Source organism: Sciurus vulgaris, assembly GCF_902686455.1.
Source record: "Sciurus vulgaris genome assembly, chromosome: 5".
Classification (NCBI taxonomy): Eukaryota; Metazoa; Chordata; class Mammalia; order Rodentia; family Sciuridae; genus Sciurus; species Sciurus vulgaris.
The window spans coordinates 45,128,679-45,146,403 of record NC_136465.1 but is presented as its reverse complement, the minus strand read 5'-3'; the positions used below and the strand labels follow the sequence as shown (position 1 = coordinate 45,146,403).

General features: G+C 35.6%; 1 protein-coding gene across 8 annotated transcripts in view; it reads left to right on the top strand.

Moving 5' to 3' along the window:
- Positions 1-9,467: 9,467 nt before the first annotated feature.
- Positions 9,468-17,725, top strand: part of TUSC3 (tumor suppressor candidate 3) — a 333,190-nt gene continuing 324,932 nt past the window's right edge. For 3 of the 8 annotated variants that reach the window (XR_013764209.1, XR_013764210.1, XR_013764211.1), the window contains exon 1: positions 9,477-9,804. Coding sequence is in view for 4 of the 8 variants with exons in the window: in XM_079142764.1 (XP_078998890.1) it covers positions 9,667-9,804 (138 nt within the window). In the remaining 4 variants the exon portion in view is untranslated. Of the gene's footprint in view, positions 9,805-17,725 lie in introns of all 8 variants that reach the window. The other 5 variants (XM_079142762.1, XM_079142761.1, XM_079142765.1 and 2 more) reach the window with 4 other exon arrangements.

Sequence of the window (17,725 nt, the reverse complement as noted above, 5' to 3'; positions counted from 1 at the left end):
TTCTGTTATGAATCTCACTGATAAGTGGATGATGACACATAATGGGGGGTGGGAGGGAGGAAAGAATGGAGGAAGGAAGGACTGTGTAGAGGGAAAGAGGGGTGGAGGTGGGGGAAGGAAAAAATTATTCTTTAGAATAAAATCAATGTAGATTAACTCCTTTAACTAATAAATTGGTACCCTTTAAGTTAGAGCTCCCTGGTCAGTCCTGGTTTTAGCACAGAGAAATATATTTAGCATATTTCTTAATAACAAATCTAGCCCCTGAACAGATGATGATGAACTATTGCAGGGAAACTCAATGGATTTGTCATAACATTCTACCAATAAAACTTAATGACTAGTTATAATTTCAATTAAATACTTCATTTTGTTAATATGAAAAAAACCCTCATTCACAGCTCAGCATTTGTGGTGTTAAGGAAAAAAAAAAATCTATCCATCATTTCTTTCCTTGAAAGTGACATAGTTAAAATGAACATTTATTTGGAAAAATAAAATTATTGGCATGTAAGTTATTACCTTATTTGATGGGTGTAGGAAATAAATTGAGAAGAAAGCCATGTATTTGGAGATTCAGCATATGGTTTGCTCATTAATTTTAAAAGTTCAATTCAACTTTTATATATAATTCAAAAGAAAAGTATAATTGAAAGGAAGTCAGAATAAGTTGAATTGGTCATTTGTACACAAACAATTACAGCATTTTAAAAACCAGGAGAACCACAAATCAAAATACACTGTTAAGTATTCTGTAGCAAACTCACATCTATCCAAGCCCAGACAATTTGTTTGGCATAATAAGGACAGCAAAATTATCTCTGTTGCTCACCTGGCTTTATAGTTTCCTTCCAGTGTTTCCCTGGCTCTGTAGAACCCTTTTGCAATTATTTCCAAAATCTCAGAGATACTCTCTACATACTTCTGTGACCCTCTTGGATTCCTTTCTCTTTTTAAAAAATTGCTACAGATTGTTTAAATTAAATAGCTTCAATCATTTGTCCATATCCCTACCCTCTCTCCGTATAATTTCATTAGATAAAGTGAATTTTCCTAGTGTGTCTTGGAAAGCTCTGAAAGCATTCTACCCAAAAAGTAGCCACTGTTGGATTTTTACCTCAGACTAGCTGATATACCACAAATTAAAAAAAAAAATTCCCTCCCTTTTTCCCCATACTATTCTTCCTCCTCCCACTTGCTAACCAATTTACAGTTCATTGAAATTATATTTCTTAGCCCTTATGTACGCTCCACTGGCTTCTGCATATACATGGAACATGCTTGAACAAATAAGTGAGATACTGTTTGTTTGAGATAACCAAATGCTCAACATAACCAAATTGCATGCTGGGGGTTGTTTCTGAAAACATCTCAAACACAAACACTGGTTAAAATCCAATTGCACAGGTGCTTGCTCTTTGTATGATCATTTCAGTTGATAAATCCTTTACTGAACTATTCCTTAATACAATGTTTTTAATATAAATTTATATTGGCCTTGATAGAAATCCCAGGACAGAAATCAAACTACAATAAAAAACAATATGTGAAGGATTTTGTAAATGTTACTAAATTATATAAAAATAAAAATATTTTAATTTAATGGTATAGAATGCAGCATTAGGTTGAAAATAATTTAATTGCTGTTGATTATGTGAACATAGTACTTTGAATTTAAGTTATATAGTTTAAAAATAATTGAATGAAATTCATTGTAATCTACAAAATCACTTTTACAATTAGAATATTTGTAGAAAAGACAGTATGGAAATTTAAATAATCAACTGCTTGAAAACTATTAATATTAATAATGTATTATGTTTAGGAAAATGAAAAAAGACAGGTAGGATTAAATATGAATGCCTGATATATTAAACTGTTGGTTTTCAAACTATTTTTTGGAGCTCAGGGGTTTTCTCTTTATGATTTTTTTATGTACATGTTGACATCTATATAATAGTTCTGGGGACCAAATGGTTTTCTGATCTGAAGTGGTGTCACATATAGTACTAGAAATGTGGAGCAAACATCTCTCCTCACATCCTTGTTCCTGGTGTTTGATCGTCTATGTTACAGCTAAAGAGACACTTTGACACATCACTGTTCTACGTATTCCTCTAATGGGAACATGCTAAAATTTCTATGGTTTTCAGAGATGGACATTTCCTTTTTGCTCCTTCTCTTGTATTCACCCTAGTGTCTTACCTAATGGAGGAATTCATGTCTGGAATTCAGTTAAATATTTATTGAGTACCTACCACCATAATGGAAGTTAATACAAACTATATACCAGGTGTTAGATGGTGTTCTAAATACTTTGTATGTATAAACTTAGTCTGTCTTCGTGGTACATTATCATCCTCATTTTACAAGAAAAGAAATGAGACAGAGATGGGAAGTAACCTGCCTAAATTAAAATCATACGACTACTAAGAGTTTGAACATGGAGTCCAGCTCCACAGCTTATGCTCCCAAAGCTCTACTGTGATTGGTGCAGGGGAGAACAAAGATGAATAAAACACAGTCCCTGTCCTCAAAGTATTTACTATTCAGTGAGAGGGAAACTAAAATACTTTTAACATACCTGTAAATCTATAATGATGACACCAGCAAATACTTGTGAATTGTGTATCTATTCTAAACTCTATAATCATCGCTTTCTTTGTATTGTTTCCTTTTCACAAGAATCCTCTAGTTTTCTTTCTTTAGGAAATAAAAATATTTTTTCCCAATGTGGGAAAGAACAAACCATCCTCAGTTTGAAGCTGGACTGGCTCTGAAAACAGGGTACGGAAAACCATAACACTGAAAGAGTTCTGCTGGATATAAAATATCTCACAGAATATTGATATCAGGCAAAGCTACATTGTGACCATGACAGAGCAAGACAAAATTTAGTACTCTCTACCATCTTGTTGGAGCATAGACAAAAACAAGAAAACTGAGCAAACAACAAATGTGACCCACCATGATTGCTTTTTCTAGTTCTATGAAGAATGTTGTTGAGATTTTAGTTGGAATTGCATTAAATCTGTATTATGATTTTGGTAGTATGGCCATTTTGACAATATTAATTCTGCCTATCCAGGAGCATGGGAGGTCTTTCCATGTTCTAAGGTCTTCAATTTCTTTCTTTAGTGTTCTGTAGTTTTCATTGTAGAGTTCTTTCACCTCTTTTGTTAAATTGATTCCCAAGTATTTCATTATTTTTGAGGCTGCTGTGAATGGATTAGTTTTATTAATTTCTCCTTCAGTAGATTCATCACTGATGTACAGGAACCCATTTGATTTATGAGTGTTGATTTTATAACCTGCTACTTTGATGAATTCATTTATTAGAAGTTTTCTGGTGGAATTTTTTGGATCTTCTAAATACAGAATCATGTCATTGGCATGGTGATAGTTTGAATTCTTTTCCTATTTGTATATATTTAATTTATTTCTCTTAATTGCTCTTATAGAGTTTTCAGGATGATGTTGAATAGAAGTGGTAAAAGAGGGCATCCTTGTATTGTTCCAGTTTTTAGAGGGAATGCTTTCATTTTTTTCTCCATTTAGAATTATGTTGGCTTTGGGTTTAGCATATGTAGGTTTTACAATGTTGAGGTATGTTCTTACTATCCCTAATTTTTCTAGTGTTTTGAATATGAAGGGGTGCTGCATTTTGTCAAATGCTTTTACTGCCTCTATTAATATGATTATATGATTCTTATTTTGAAGTCTATTAATGTGATCAATTACATTTATTGATTTCTGTATGCTGAACCAATCTTGCATCCCTGGGATGAACCCTACTTGATAGTGGTGCACTATCTTTTCAATATGTTTTTGTATGTGATTTGCCAGAATTTTATTGAGAATTTTTGTGTCTATGTTCATCAGGTATATTGGTCTGAAATTTTCTTTCTTTGATGTAAGCAATCATGAAAATCATTTGGAAAAACAAAAGACCCAGAATAATCAAAGCAATCCTTAGCAAAAAGAGTGAAGCAGGAGGTATCACAATACCAGGTCTTAAACTATACTATAGAGCCATAGTAACAAAAATGGCATGTTATTGGTACCAAAACAGACACATAGACCAATGGTACAGAATAGAAGACACAGAGACTAACCCACATAAATACAGTTATCTCACACTAGACAAAGGTGCAAAATACATTCACCAGAGAAAAGCCAGCCTATTCAATAAATGGTGCTGAGAAAATTGGAAATCCACATGTAACAAAATAAAATTAAATTCCTCTCTCTCGCCTGCATGAAACTCAATTCAAAGTGGATCAAAGTCTTAGGCACTAGAACAGAGACCCTGCACCTAATAGAAGAAAAAGTAGGTCCAAATCTTCACCATGTCAGCCTATTATCTGACTTCCTTAATAGGACTCCTAAAATGCAAGAAGTAAAATCAAGAATCAATAAATGGGATTGTATCAAACTAAAAAGCTTCTTCTCAGCAAAGGAAACAATAAAATGAAGAGAGAGTCTACAGAATGGGAGAAAATCTACCACACACCTCAGATACAGCATTAATCTTCAGGATATAAAGAGAACACAAAAAACTTCACACCCCAAAAACAAATAACCCAATCAATAAATGGGCTAAGGAATTGAGACACACTTCACAGAAGAAGAAATATGAATGGTCAACAAATATATGAAAAAGTGTTCAACATCTCTAGCAATTAGAGAAATGCAAATCAAAACTACACTAGGATTTCCTCTCCAGTCACAATGGCAATTATCAAAAATATAAACAACAGTAAATGTTCTGGAGGATGTGGGGAAAAAGGTACACTGAGACATTGCTGGTGGGAATGCAAATTGGTGCAACCATTAAGACAAGCAGTAAAGAGATTCCTCAGAAAACTTGGGATGGGACTACCATTTAACCCAGCTATTCCACTCCTCAGTTTATACCCAAAGGACTTAAAATCAGCATACTACAGTGATGCAGTCACATCAATATTTATAGCAGCTCAATTCACAATAGCTAAACTATGGGAAAAACCTAGGTACCCTTCAACAGATGAATGAATAAAAAAATGATATATATATATATATATGATAGTACATATCTATCTATCATCTATCTATATATGATAGTATATATAGAATGGTACTCAGTCTTCAAAGAGAATGAGATTATGGCGTTTGCTGGTAAAAGGATGGAACTGGAGAATGTCATGCTAAGAGCAATAAGCCCATCCTCCCAAAATCAAAGGCTGGATATTTTCTCTTATTTGTGGATGCTAACTCACAATAAGGGAGTGGGGGCTAGGGAAGAATACAGTTACTTTGCATTAGGTAGAGGGAAGTGAAGGCAGGGGAAGGGGTTTGGGGGTAGGAAGGATAGTAGAATAAATCAGACATTGTTACCCTAGTACATATATAACTATATAATCAGTGGGATTCTACATCATGTACAAACAGAAGGATGAGAAATTATATTCCATATATATGTGATGTATTAAAGTGCATTCTAATGTCATATAGAACTAATTAGAATAAAAAATATTTTAAAAAGACCCATCAGCCACCTCTCTTGGTTAATATAACGTGAATGCTCTCTTTTGATTTAAATTTTAGTTTTAGCCCCACTTTGTTCTTCCCATCTTCTAGAAAAAAATCAGTAAGATACCCTAAATAGAATCTTCCATTTCTGACAGATTCAATCCAGCAAAATCACACTTCCTTGAGTCCTCTTGAAAACCTACAAAGTAAGTCTAAGTCCTATATTAAGCCTCTTCTAACATCCTCTTTTGAGATTTCTCACAGTGTTGCCTTCCTTGCTGCAATGAACCAATAAACCCAAGTCGGTTTGATTTCAAGTGTGTTCCTATGGTCTTTGGCTTGAGGGTATTAACAAAAATGAAGGTATATCAGCAAGGATGTGCTGTTGAAGCAAGACCCTAGACATAAAACAATGTGTGCATTGGAGGCCCCGGGGGGCTTCTCATGTTCAGGTACTTCAGTAGACTCTGGCATATGTTTTCATGAGACTTTTTGGTTAGTGGATCAGAATTTTATTGTTTTTCAGTGAAACTGTTCTCGGCCTTGAAGTTCTCACTTCTATGGTCTATTGTTTAGTGTTTAGTCTACATAAGGAAATGCTGTAAGGAGAAAATGGACATCAACCTGTAATGTCTATTTTTGAGCCAGAGCCAGGGAAGGAGGAGTTCAGAAAATATCATTAGACTGGCGTTCTTCAGATAAATGTTGCCAAGGGTCAACATTTCAGAATTTTATAAGGACTTCTCCCTTAGTCTTATGAAAAATGACTTATTTAATTTCATCTGTTCAGAGTGAAGGGGTTTTTATCAAATCTCTGATCATTATCAATTAGCCTTTGCCCAAATTCCAGACACACAAGATTACCCAAGCATTAACTGTATGGACCCCTGGAGTTCTTATGTGGTCTTCTCAATCTAAAACTGTACCTGTAAGCCAAACACTTGTTTCTCTTCTGTTTTCTGAATATAAAGAATACTTACTCTCTGGTGAAATTTCCCAGAGCAATTCAGAATTGTAGTGACAACTGGGGGAACTGTGACATCTGCAAAACATAAAGCAGGCAGTATTTAGAGAGTGTGCCTACAAAGTCCCTGTCTCATGGCATTTATATAAGAATGCAATGATGAGACTAGAAACAAAATGAATATAAATGGTATGTTATCAGGCAGTGAATGGCCAGTACTATAAAAAAGTTGGGGTGTGTATAAAGAGTAAGGAGTATATTTTTTAGATACAGTCATTTGACGGCTAGACAAATGTCAGTTTAAGAGATGTGGACCTTGGCCTGAAAAAAAGGGATGAAGTACACCAGGTGAATATCTATCTAGTGAAAAGGTTTACAACAAAGACAAAAGCAGTGCAAAACCTAGAATAAAGTGTGCATGACATATTTACAGAAAACAAAACAGCTGGCCTGGCTGGAGCACAGTGAAAAAGTGGAAGAAAAATAGAAGATGAAATTGGAAAGGTAGCCAGGAGCAAGCTAATATGAGGTCCTGAAGGCATGGAAGAGTTTGTTCTTTCTAGTGAAGACAGAGAAGATACTTTGCACCCTTGCTGCTGTACTTAGAGAGCAGGAAAGCAGCATCAGAGAATCTTGGATTATGCTGGTAGAGGAGGTGTTAAAATTCTAAGGAAAGGAGGATCAACTAATAAGCGGTCTTGGGTCTTTCTAAAGAATGTGAGAGTTACAAAATGGGAAAGGGAAGGTGAATTCCTAAGATGTTGTAAAGGTAGGGTAAATTGGAAAGTGAATGTGGATGGCAGCATGGTTAGAGAGAATGAGAAAAAGGAATGCATCTGAGGCTCTGGAAATCTGCAACTGGGACAGTAATTACAATAACTACAATAAGGTACCAATAATTACAATAAGGAACCAATAATTACAATGAGGGATTCAAAACAAGTTTGAGAAAACCAATAATTACAATAAGGGATTCAAAACAACTTTGAGAAATGGGAGATAATTGATTTTATGTTCAGTATATTTGGATGTAGATATTGAGTTGATAAAATCAAAAATTTACTCAAAAAGCCAAAAGTTGAGACTCTTTTCACAGCACCCCCAAACAAAGAAAGCAAGGGGCTATAATGTGTGTTTCTGCAAAATAAGCAGGAGGCTATTAGCCAGGAGTTGTTTCTATACCAGAATTCTACTGTAAGCATATTCTGAGTTGCCTTGAAAAACATTTCATGTAACCAAAGGGAAACAACTACAACAAACGGAGCCTCAGTCAACCACAAATAGCCAACAAGATGAATGGATATAAAACTAGTGATCTCCCAGCAAACCATATACACCCAGGGCAAATGCCTAGTTGTGAATATAAGGCAATTTCCTCACTTTGCTATTAGCCTTGCAAATTGTCTGCTAACACCACTGGAGCTGAGCTCTCTGAACCTCTTCTGGGTTTGAATGCTGCCAGATTTATGAATCGTTCTTTGTTCAAATACACTGTTCAATTAAACTTTAGTTTTTCTTTTAACAGGAGTGATAACAAATATAAGCAAAATGCTCATGAAATAATGAGAAATCAAAAGCCTGGGAGATAGGAAAGAGGGATTTATTTGTAAACTCCCTTAAAAATGTGCTGTAGCATAAACATGACTATAGTTCTAGACTGCCAATGTTCAGATTTCTTCATCAACCTTTTCTAGCTGTACTACATAATCTGGATGAGATCTTCTGGGCCTTAATTTCTGTATCTGAAAATTCTTTTACTAGAACTTCCCTGATAAATTTGTTGTGGAGGAAACATTCTTGATCTGGAGCCCAGGAAATTTCAGAACATCTGTAAACTTTGTAATGAAAAAATTATAAGCCTATTTCTATTAGCCTTTCACAAAATTTGTTTCTTTATAAAGAACCATTATAGTATTAGTATGCATGACTTTGTTTCCTATAAAAACTACAGATATTTTCATATTGCAATATAGTGATTGCTGATGTGAAGTCATTGATCACTGTCACTTCAAAATTACCAAATTTACTGGAACTGCTGTTAGATTACTGGATTACTGGAACTGCATGTGATTACAGAATTTATCTGTATCCTTGACCAACTTGACTCAGTTGGTCAAGTCTCCTGTAATTTTATGTCTCTTGATCAAAAACAATCATTCTGGGTTGCCTGAAGAGTTATACAGTCTCACATCTATATTTCTATTCAATATCCACAAAATACAAATATTTGTTGACCAATATGAGAAAGGAGGCAAATTGTTTTAATTTGAAGATACATCCATTATAATGGATTCTTTGGAAATCCTATATATTTAATTTCATACCTTTAAAATACATTTTAATATCAAGTCTATAGGGTTAAAACACTCAAGTTCATGCTACAAATGAAGAAATCTTGAGTATACATGACACATTAAAAACAGAACTTGGACTGTATCAAAAGTTCAATAAAAAGTCCGCCACTTATTGTCCTTAAAATTCTAGAGAACAGAAATTAAGTTTCATTCATTCTTGCATTCAAATCAGCTAGAACACTGCTCTGTACATTGGCAATCCATGAACAGTGACAGAATGAAGCTGAGTCTATGTAGCCTTCTCAGGACCTTCAGTAGTGGGGCAGCTTCTTATGCATCCGGGGAACTTCAGAGTATGTTAGAACGCCTGAGGTTCAGACAGAGACAGAGACGTATCCTTAGACTTGTCCCAATAAGAATATGACTGCTGGGTTCTTATTCTTCAAAGCTCTCCATCATTCAAAAAGGCAACCAGCTCTGTTAAAGCCTTCAGGTACAGTGTTGGGCTGAGAGGTCTATTGCTTATTCTTGGGACCTACTTGCAGAAGAAGGGCAGTTTCTGATTGAGCAAGAGAGACTGCAGCTCCCTACCCCACGCAGGTCTCAGACAAAATTGGTGGCTGGAGCTCCGCGCCGCGCGCACCGAACCCTCGCTTCCTCGCCACGCCCACTTCCTGCCCCATCCAGCGCCTTTCCAGGTCTCTCTCTCCGGTGAACCGGATGCGCTGTCAGTCTCCTCCTCCGTGTCCTCGGCCTCCACCCAGCTCCTTCGCTGAGCCCTTGCCACCCCGAGGCCCCAGTCAGGAGACTCCCAGCGGCTGGCCTGGCAGGTGTGGGGCGCGGTAGGAGCTGGGCGCGCACGGTTACCGCGCGTGGAGGAGACACTGCCCTGCGGCGATGGGTGCCCGGGCTTCTCCTTCACGCCGGAGACAGGCGGGGCGGCGGCTGCGGTACCTGCCCACTGGGAGCTTTCCCTTCCTCCTCCTTCTGCTGCTCCTCTGCATCCAGCTCGGGGGAGGACAGAAGAAAAAGGAGGTAGAATGAATCCTGTTGGTTTTCCCGAGTGGGCCCGGGCGGGCTGGGGCGGGACACGTTGCCAGGAAGCCCGGGTGCGTTGCTAGGCAGCGGGGGCCGCGGGGCGTGGGCGGGGGCGGCTGTGTGGGTGGGAGGCCTAGGGGCGGGTCCTTCCCGGTCCGCAAGGTTTTAGCCCAGTCCTGTCCTGAGAGAGAAGGACGCGTCCGCTTGGCTGCGGTGGGCGCTTTGAGTCTGTGTGCAGGCCCAGCTTTGGCTTCTTGTGTCCCTGAAAGGGGTGTGGTGGATGTGAAAAAAACCTTTGAGAAGTATTTATAAAGCCCCAGGAACTATTTAACTCTCATTTTCTAACTCTGCTTTCTTATCCATTTCAAGATTGAACAGCATATTGAGAGTGTTTTAAGTTATCCTGTATTCTGAATGATACCTTTTAAAAGTGTGTTTATTTTTACTTTAAACTCAGTGTATGGTGTGAAATAACTTCACATTATTTGTTATGCACATTTATGTGTGAAGTTCAGATCACCTGATTTTTAACTTTGGGGAGAGTGAGATTTGAAGCAACTGTGTTTAAAAGTAAAATTGTAGTTATTGGTGAATTCGGCTAGCGTCTTTACTGTGGATAATGGATCTAGAAGCTTCAGAAAAAAATTCTTTTTGGAACTGTGACTAAGGATTCTAATGGTGGACCATTTTGCTTAGCATACTCTTTATATAATTGAAGATGGTTTTTCCTGGTGAAATTATACAACTACGAGTGTCTCATAATTTGAATCATGGTATTGCCAGAAATTTCTTAATAGCTGGATAGTGACAAACAGTCTCACTCGCAAAGTAATCATCTTGTCTTTTCTCTTTAATCTTTGCAGAAACAATTGTGTGGTCAATATTAACTACTTTGAATTTTAGTTTTTTTTTCTTAATTTTAGCATGAAATTAGACCATACAAAATTTTTTGTGGCGTTTTGACAACACATGTAGAGAGGCACTAATTTTGTTAAAATTGTATTTACAAATGTAAATTGAAGATATATTTCTAATACTTTGTATATATATGCCATATTTCAAGATTTTTAGGTTTTATAGTTGTTCATGAGAAAGGTAGAAGATTGAGGAATATACTTTTTTCTGTGAGATACCAGAGCAGAGGGCAATAAAAAATGATGAGGAATTCCATCAAAATTCTGCTGTTTTACCAAAAGAAAAAGATGTAAAACGTGTACAGGTTCATAGCACCTTAGTGTCCCTAATTGTAAGCCTACTCGAATATGTAAAAATGGTTAACAGTATAATTAATTAAATCTAAATTTCAGTATTGTATTTCCATTAAGATATGTTTTATAAAAGGTGTTTTTTAATGAAAAATTACGGAGAACAATTTTGAAAATTGAAAATGAGCATCCTTCAAAATTATTTTTATTTCTCATTAAAAGAAGAAACTAATACTAATATATGGTGGTGTTACAGTATACATGTATTTTACTTTAGGAAAAAAGGCAGATTAACAAACCGTTGAAGTTTTGATACTTATGTATGTCTCTGAAGTATTATAGACCAGTTCCGGTTATGGTACTCTGTTAGCAGACTCTGATCTCTTCCAACATTGGAGTAAAACCATTCTACCTTGGAAATAATGAGAAATTGTTGTTTACCAATGTGGTATTTTTCCAGGGGTACCTCAGCTTTATTTATTTATTAAATTTTTTTTTTACTGTATGTGATTTTCTTTTTTTGCTGACATTAGAACCTGATGCATAGTATAAGGTTTGACATCATTGAACCAGAAAGTATAGCAGTTGAAACTTAGTTTACTGCAAGGAATATGACTGCCATTATATATCACAATAGTGGATATGGCACGAAAAGTTTTTCTTCCTTCTAGGGAATCCAAATTGAAGTATAAAGTTGAGTGAATCAAGAATGGATATTAGTTGCTTTCAAGAAACTAATAATTGTGATGGAAGTAACTTACTACCATATTTTTCTGAGTTAGACAAATTATTCAATTATCACTCAGTCCTTGATTGTGTGACTCTAGGCAAACCACCTAATGTCCTTGAATTTTGGTTCCCTTGTTTTAAAACATAGACCTAATACCTACATTTTAGGTTTATTTTTGGGATTAAATAAGTTTGTATAATGTCCAATGAGATGCCTAGAACATAACTGATGATCTGTAAGTGGCAGGTTAGCTATTACGTGTTCCTCACTTAAGTGAACATGTTAGTATGGTGAAATTCTAAAATGTAAGATTTTTTAAAATTAATTTTTTGCTAAACTTTATGAGATAGTAAGTTGTGTGGCCTCTGAAATAGATTATTACTATTTTGAAACACTGAGAATTCCAAAATTTTATGTTGTTTGAGAAATTCCCACATAGAGATTTTGCATCAGAATTAGTGATACTTCATGCATTTGTGTGTATGTGCATGTACATATGTATGTATTATGTATATGTTTATATACACGTTTCTTCATGATGACACTTTCATTCCTTAAAAATTATTAGTTTAAAAAATTATTAGTTTTGTTATATTTTCCATTTAAAACTATACTTAGAAATAGTTAACTGAATAGATAAAATTGAAGATTCTTACAGTGTTATCCCTTAATTATATTGAATACAGTCATTAGAAAGTAAATTTTAATTCTGAAGTTAAGTGATGTGAGTCTGGAAGACTTCGGCTTCTTAGTAGTATTCATTTGTATATTAGTGCATTTTGCTTTTCTTTTGACAGTTTTTCTTTTTCTTAGATCATTAATGCTAGTTGATCAGCTTCATTTGGAATTGTTTTAATTTATAATGACTTTCTGATTAGTAAACAGCTCAAGTTGTATAATGAATTGCAGTAGACATATTTGTCAGTCATCAAAAGCAATTGTTATAATTTATTTTATCTGCAAGGAATATGATTAGTTTATAGGCTAGGATATGTAGGTATAATGAATATGCAATATGAAAAATTGAGCAGCTCATAAATGCTTTCTAGGAGATTATTTGCTTAAATAAAATAGTTCAACTGCCTTTGACATAATTCTATATGTCATTAATGTTTCTAAACATGTTTTATGGTGGATGAATAATATCTAACTTCTAGTGTCCCAACTCTGAAATAGAAACTTTACTTAGAAAATGCTAATAAGGGAGAGGTTGGAGGTAAGCAATAGAAATTACCTTTAAGCAAAAAATTAAGTGGAAGAAGTTTGCAGAAAGTACAACTTTCAGAAATGCATAGCCATTATACATTGATCTGCATACACATATAAACAGACGATGCTGATGTTAGGCAGTTGTTTGATTTAGGTTAGATTATGTGTATGGTAATCCCTTGAAGAATGGTTGAAAATGACAGATCTTACCTAGAATAGCCAAATTTGCCTGTTCAGCAGCTCCAGTTTCAAGGATGATGGCAGAAGAAATGGGATTCCTGTATCACAGCATTCCCTGAGGGATTCTGTGACACAGAATGACTGTTCTATACATGAATTTATTACAGCAGTAGAATTGCTAGAGTATCAATGTTTGCACGGGTTCCTTGAGCTTTAATTGGCACAGGGCAGTGTGAAAAGGGCCAGGTGATCCTCAGACATGTAGTAGTTGAATTGCAGGAGAGCAACCTTGACTGTAGGGAACCCATGTATTTTAAAATTCACACCTATTTTCTGCTTTGCTTTTGGTAATGGGGATTGAACCCAGGGGTGGTTTACCACTGCACCACATTCCAACCCTTTTTTCTTTGAGACAAGGTCTTGCTAAATTGATTAGGGCCTTGTTAAATTGCTGAGTCTGGCTTTGAACTTGTGATCCTCCTGCCTCTGCCTCCTGAGCCCCTGGGATTACAGGTGTGTGCCACTGAACACCCCCCCTTTTTTTAAATGAAGAACTCTGTCTTGCATGGCTTTGTGTTACACAACATCCTTAAAATGATAATCCAGAACCAAATTAAGTTGTACCTCCACTCACAAGTTGTGTAGAAACCCATGAAGAATTGTCTCTTGGAGGAATGTTGTCAAAAGGGAACATTTTTAGATATTTTCTTCCACATGAATATACCACCCGCATGTACAGTTCCACATATGTGGTATGTTGTATGTGTATGTCACTGGGAAAGGGAAGGAATGGTAGCATGTAACCCAAAACACACATGAATCAGCTCTTAACCTTTTGTTACATTTACTTTTTTCCTTCCCTCAGTGATTTTGGATGTGAGTGCAGTCTATTATGCCTGTGACTGAGGTTGGTTTATTGAACTATCATGATTGCCTATCTGCATAAGAATCCCTTTTGGAGCATCATGGTAACTCTTCCAAAATAGAAAATTTACCTTTGGTTAAATATAGGAATATGTGTTCCCTGCTAGAAAATGGGTAGGTGAAAAAAATGATTATCTGTTGCCTAACAGTAGTGTGTGTGTTTGTGTGTGTATGTGTGTGTGTGTGTAACAAACGGATAATACTTCTGCTGGTCTCTGCAGAAAGATTTCTGTAGTTTTTCAAATTGCGCATATCTTTTGAGTGTATCATTCTTTCCTTTCTCCATCTGGTCCATCTGGTTTCTCATTGCTGTTAACAGTGTTGTTTTATGGGAAACAAACTTTTAGCATTCAAAAGCTTCATTTTTTTAATCTAACCACCTGCCAGTATAATATATCTTTGTAGTTCTTATCCTGTATTTTGTAGACAGTATGCAGAGTCTGTGTTTATGTAATTTCTTATGGAATTGTACATGGATTTAAGGAGAGAATTTTAAAAATAGAATTTTTGTTATTATACATAAGTATGTAAAACATAAGTATTTAGGTTGAATATTAAAGCTTCAACAATGTTATTTAGAAGAATAGATAATACTTTTTTCTTAGTAATTAGTTTCTCTCTGCCTATCTATATTTCTCTTTAACTCTAGAAGAAAAAGTTCAACAGTAAGCTTAGGTAGTGTTTTGAAATCTATAATTTAATAAACGTTTTAATATAGAATAGCATCCTGAAGAAATTAATGAACTGAAGACAGTTTTGAATAAGAGGAAGTTCTTACTGATAATTTATTAACATTTTTGTTGGTCATCAAAAATACCTACTCAGGTTTATACTTGAAGATGTCAAAGAAATTTTCTTTCTCCTTCATGTTACCTTGAGAAATCAAGTACCTGTGATGGAAAAGGGGCAGTTCAATATAGATTAAATAAATGTGGCATTGATTTTATTTAATGGAAATGTTTGTTGTCTCTTTTGGAAGTATATCTTTTAGAGATGGTTTAACATTGTTGTCAATATTATTTGACTTAACTTTTGGAAATATTTTGATATTTTTGGCTCTGCTTGGAGACACAGCCAACTATTGGCAAGTTAGTTCATAGGAGTTTTGTGGTAAAACTTAAGCTTTGAAATTATTTATCAATTGTGTAATTTGTTTAAATTTTAAATTGAATGAAATACCTTAGTATAAATTACCAAATTTCATAAATAGGCAGTTGAAAATAAGTCTTAAATTGTATCAGGAAAAGATAACATAAGTAGCAATAGAGTGGACAGGATGCTAGGCCTTTCACTTAATTATTCAAATGCATTGCATGTTTGTGCCCTTATAAAATTTATAATTTGAATTCCTAACCCTAATGTGATGGTATTGGAGGTATTGTGATGGCATTGGAGAGCCTTTTGGAAGTGACTAGGTCTTGAGGGTTGAACCCTCATAAAAGGGACGTGAGAGTTCTTGGTGTTTTTCTGCTCTGTGAAGATACAGTGACAAGTCAGCAGTTTGAAGAGAGCGCTTATAAGAATCTGACTATGCTGACACCCTGATGCTAGCCTCCAGAACTGTGGGAAATAATTTTTTGTTTTTTTAATCTCCTGAGTCTATGGTACTTTGTTATAGCAGCCTAAATTGACTAAAACAGTTATATATAATCTTCACATGATCGTTGTGGCAGATGGTTTTCTTTGCCTAACTTTTTGTTTGGTTTAAGTACTGGGAGAAGCTGGGACTACTGCAAGCCCCAAGAAGTAGTTTTTATTAGTCAAAGATCATCATGATTATTCCAGCATCTTCCAAATTATTGTTAAGAGTGAGCAAATAATACAATTATATGGAGTTTTTTTCGGCAAGTTTCTTTGTTCTTAAAGGATGCAAGAAGGCAAATTTTCTCTCCTCTCTTTGAATATATGTATGACAGTGGGATGCTTGAGTTGCTGATCCCATCTTGTAATCATGAAAGTACAAGCTTGAAGCAAAACCCATGTAGGAAAATGAGAAGAATGCAAGATCTTGATTATGTAACTTAGCTAACCTTGTTATTGTTCTAACTCTGGAATCTTTTGTTCTGAAGTTAATAACTGCTTTAGTCAGCTTTTCTCGATGCTGTGACTTAAAAGACCCAAACAGAACAGTTGTAGGGGAGGAAAAGTTTGTTAAAGGGCTTGCAGTTTCAGAGATCTTAGTCTATAGAAGGCTCCATTCCTTGGGGCTCCAGGTGAGCAGAACATCATGACAGCGGAGTGTGGCAGAGAGAACCAGCTCATGTGATTATCAGGAAGGAGAGAGAGGTCTCTACTTGCCAGATACAAATATATACCCCAAAGCCACGCCCCAATTCCCACCTCCTCCAGCCATACCCTGCCACTTCAGTTACCACTCAGTTAATCCCTATCGGAATTAATTCACTAATTGGGTTAAGACTTTTACAAATCAATCATTTCTCCTCTGAACCTTCTCGCATTGTCTCACATGTGAGCTTTTGGGGAATACCGCATCTAAACCATAACAATAATCTTCCTTTTTGTTTAAAAAGGGTTGGGGATGTGGCTCATTGGTAAAGCACCTAGGTTCAATCCTATTGTTTAGGACCTTTCAGATTGAATTTCTGACTATTTATATCTTAAAGCATTCTGCTAAAGAAGATCTTACTGAATTTTTTTTTTGTTTTTTAATACCAGGAATTGAACCTAGGTGCTTTACCAGTGACACAGGGTCTCTCTAAATTACTTAGGGCCTTGCTAAATTACTGAGATTGGCTTTGAATGTGTAATCCTCCTGCCTCAGCCTATCCAGTTGCCAGGATTACAGGTGTGCGCCACTGAACCCAGCTGAATAAAGGGTTTTGACCGTGCTTTTCAATTTTACACTTACCATTTTACTCTGAAGTCTTCCTTCTAAAACTCTGCTTTAATAACTAGCTTTATAGCCCTGTTTATGAATTAGTAGGGGATTATTTAAATATTAGTAGATGATTATTCAGGTATACATAACCTTCCCTGATCTTTGAATCTCAGTTGTTGGTATTAGAGAACATTTGTGTGGAAGTGAATTTTTTCATGTGTTTCTTCTATTGATAGATTTTTGTTTCATTGTATGTTTGAAAGTCTATTTAAATATTGTATGAACCAAAACTTCTGATAAAAATATCATGTTTAATATGTGTCTTAAAAGCTGCTAGCCCAAGAAAAGAATGGAAGAGTAATATATGCCTCAGATATATTGCTTATATGATGCATTGTACATGTGAATGCTTTTAAAAAATACTTTGTGTGTGTAATTGATGAGTAGGTGGTTTCATTTAAAGGCATACCAAATAAAATTCAAGGAAATACCTTTATTTTGAAAAGATCATATTTTAATAACATTATTTTGGTTAACATTTGAGTTAGCATTAAGCACAACTGAAACGGACTTCTTAAGAAGGAAGGTGTGCTGATTGGGCCATGTTTTGTTAAGAGGTGGAGTTCTCAAGGAGAATAAAAGGATTTTTCATCCTGATTAAACTGGAGGGATTGTGTTCTCTCTTGCCATTGTTTCCAATAAATTTTTTCTTTTGAAGCCTCTGTGGGAAGGAAGGGTTGCTGAATCAATGTCTAATGCAGTCATAATGGCACTCTAATTCAACTTAGCTTCCCAATGACAGCCACAGGAGTTAGGTACTTTGATGTTGGA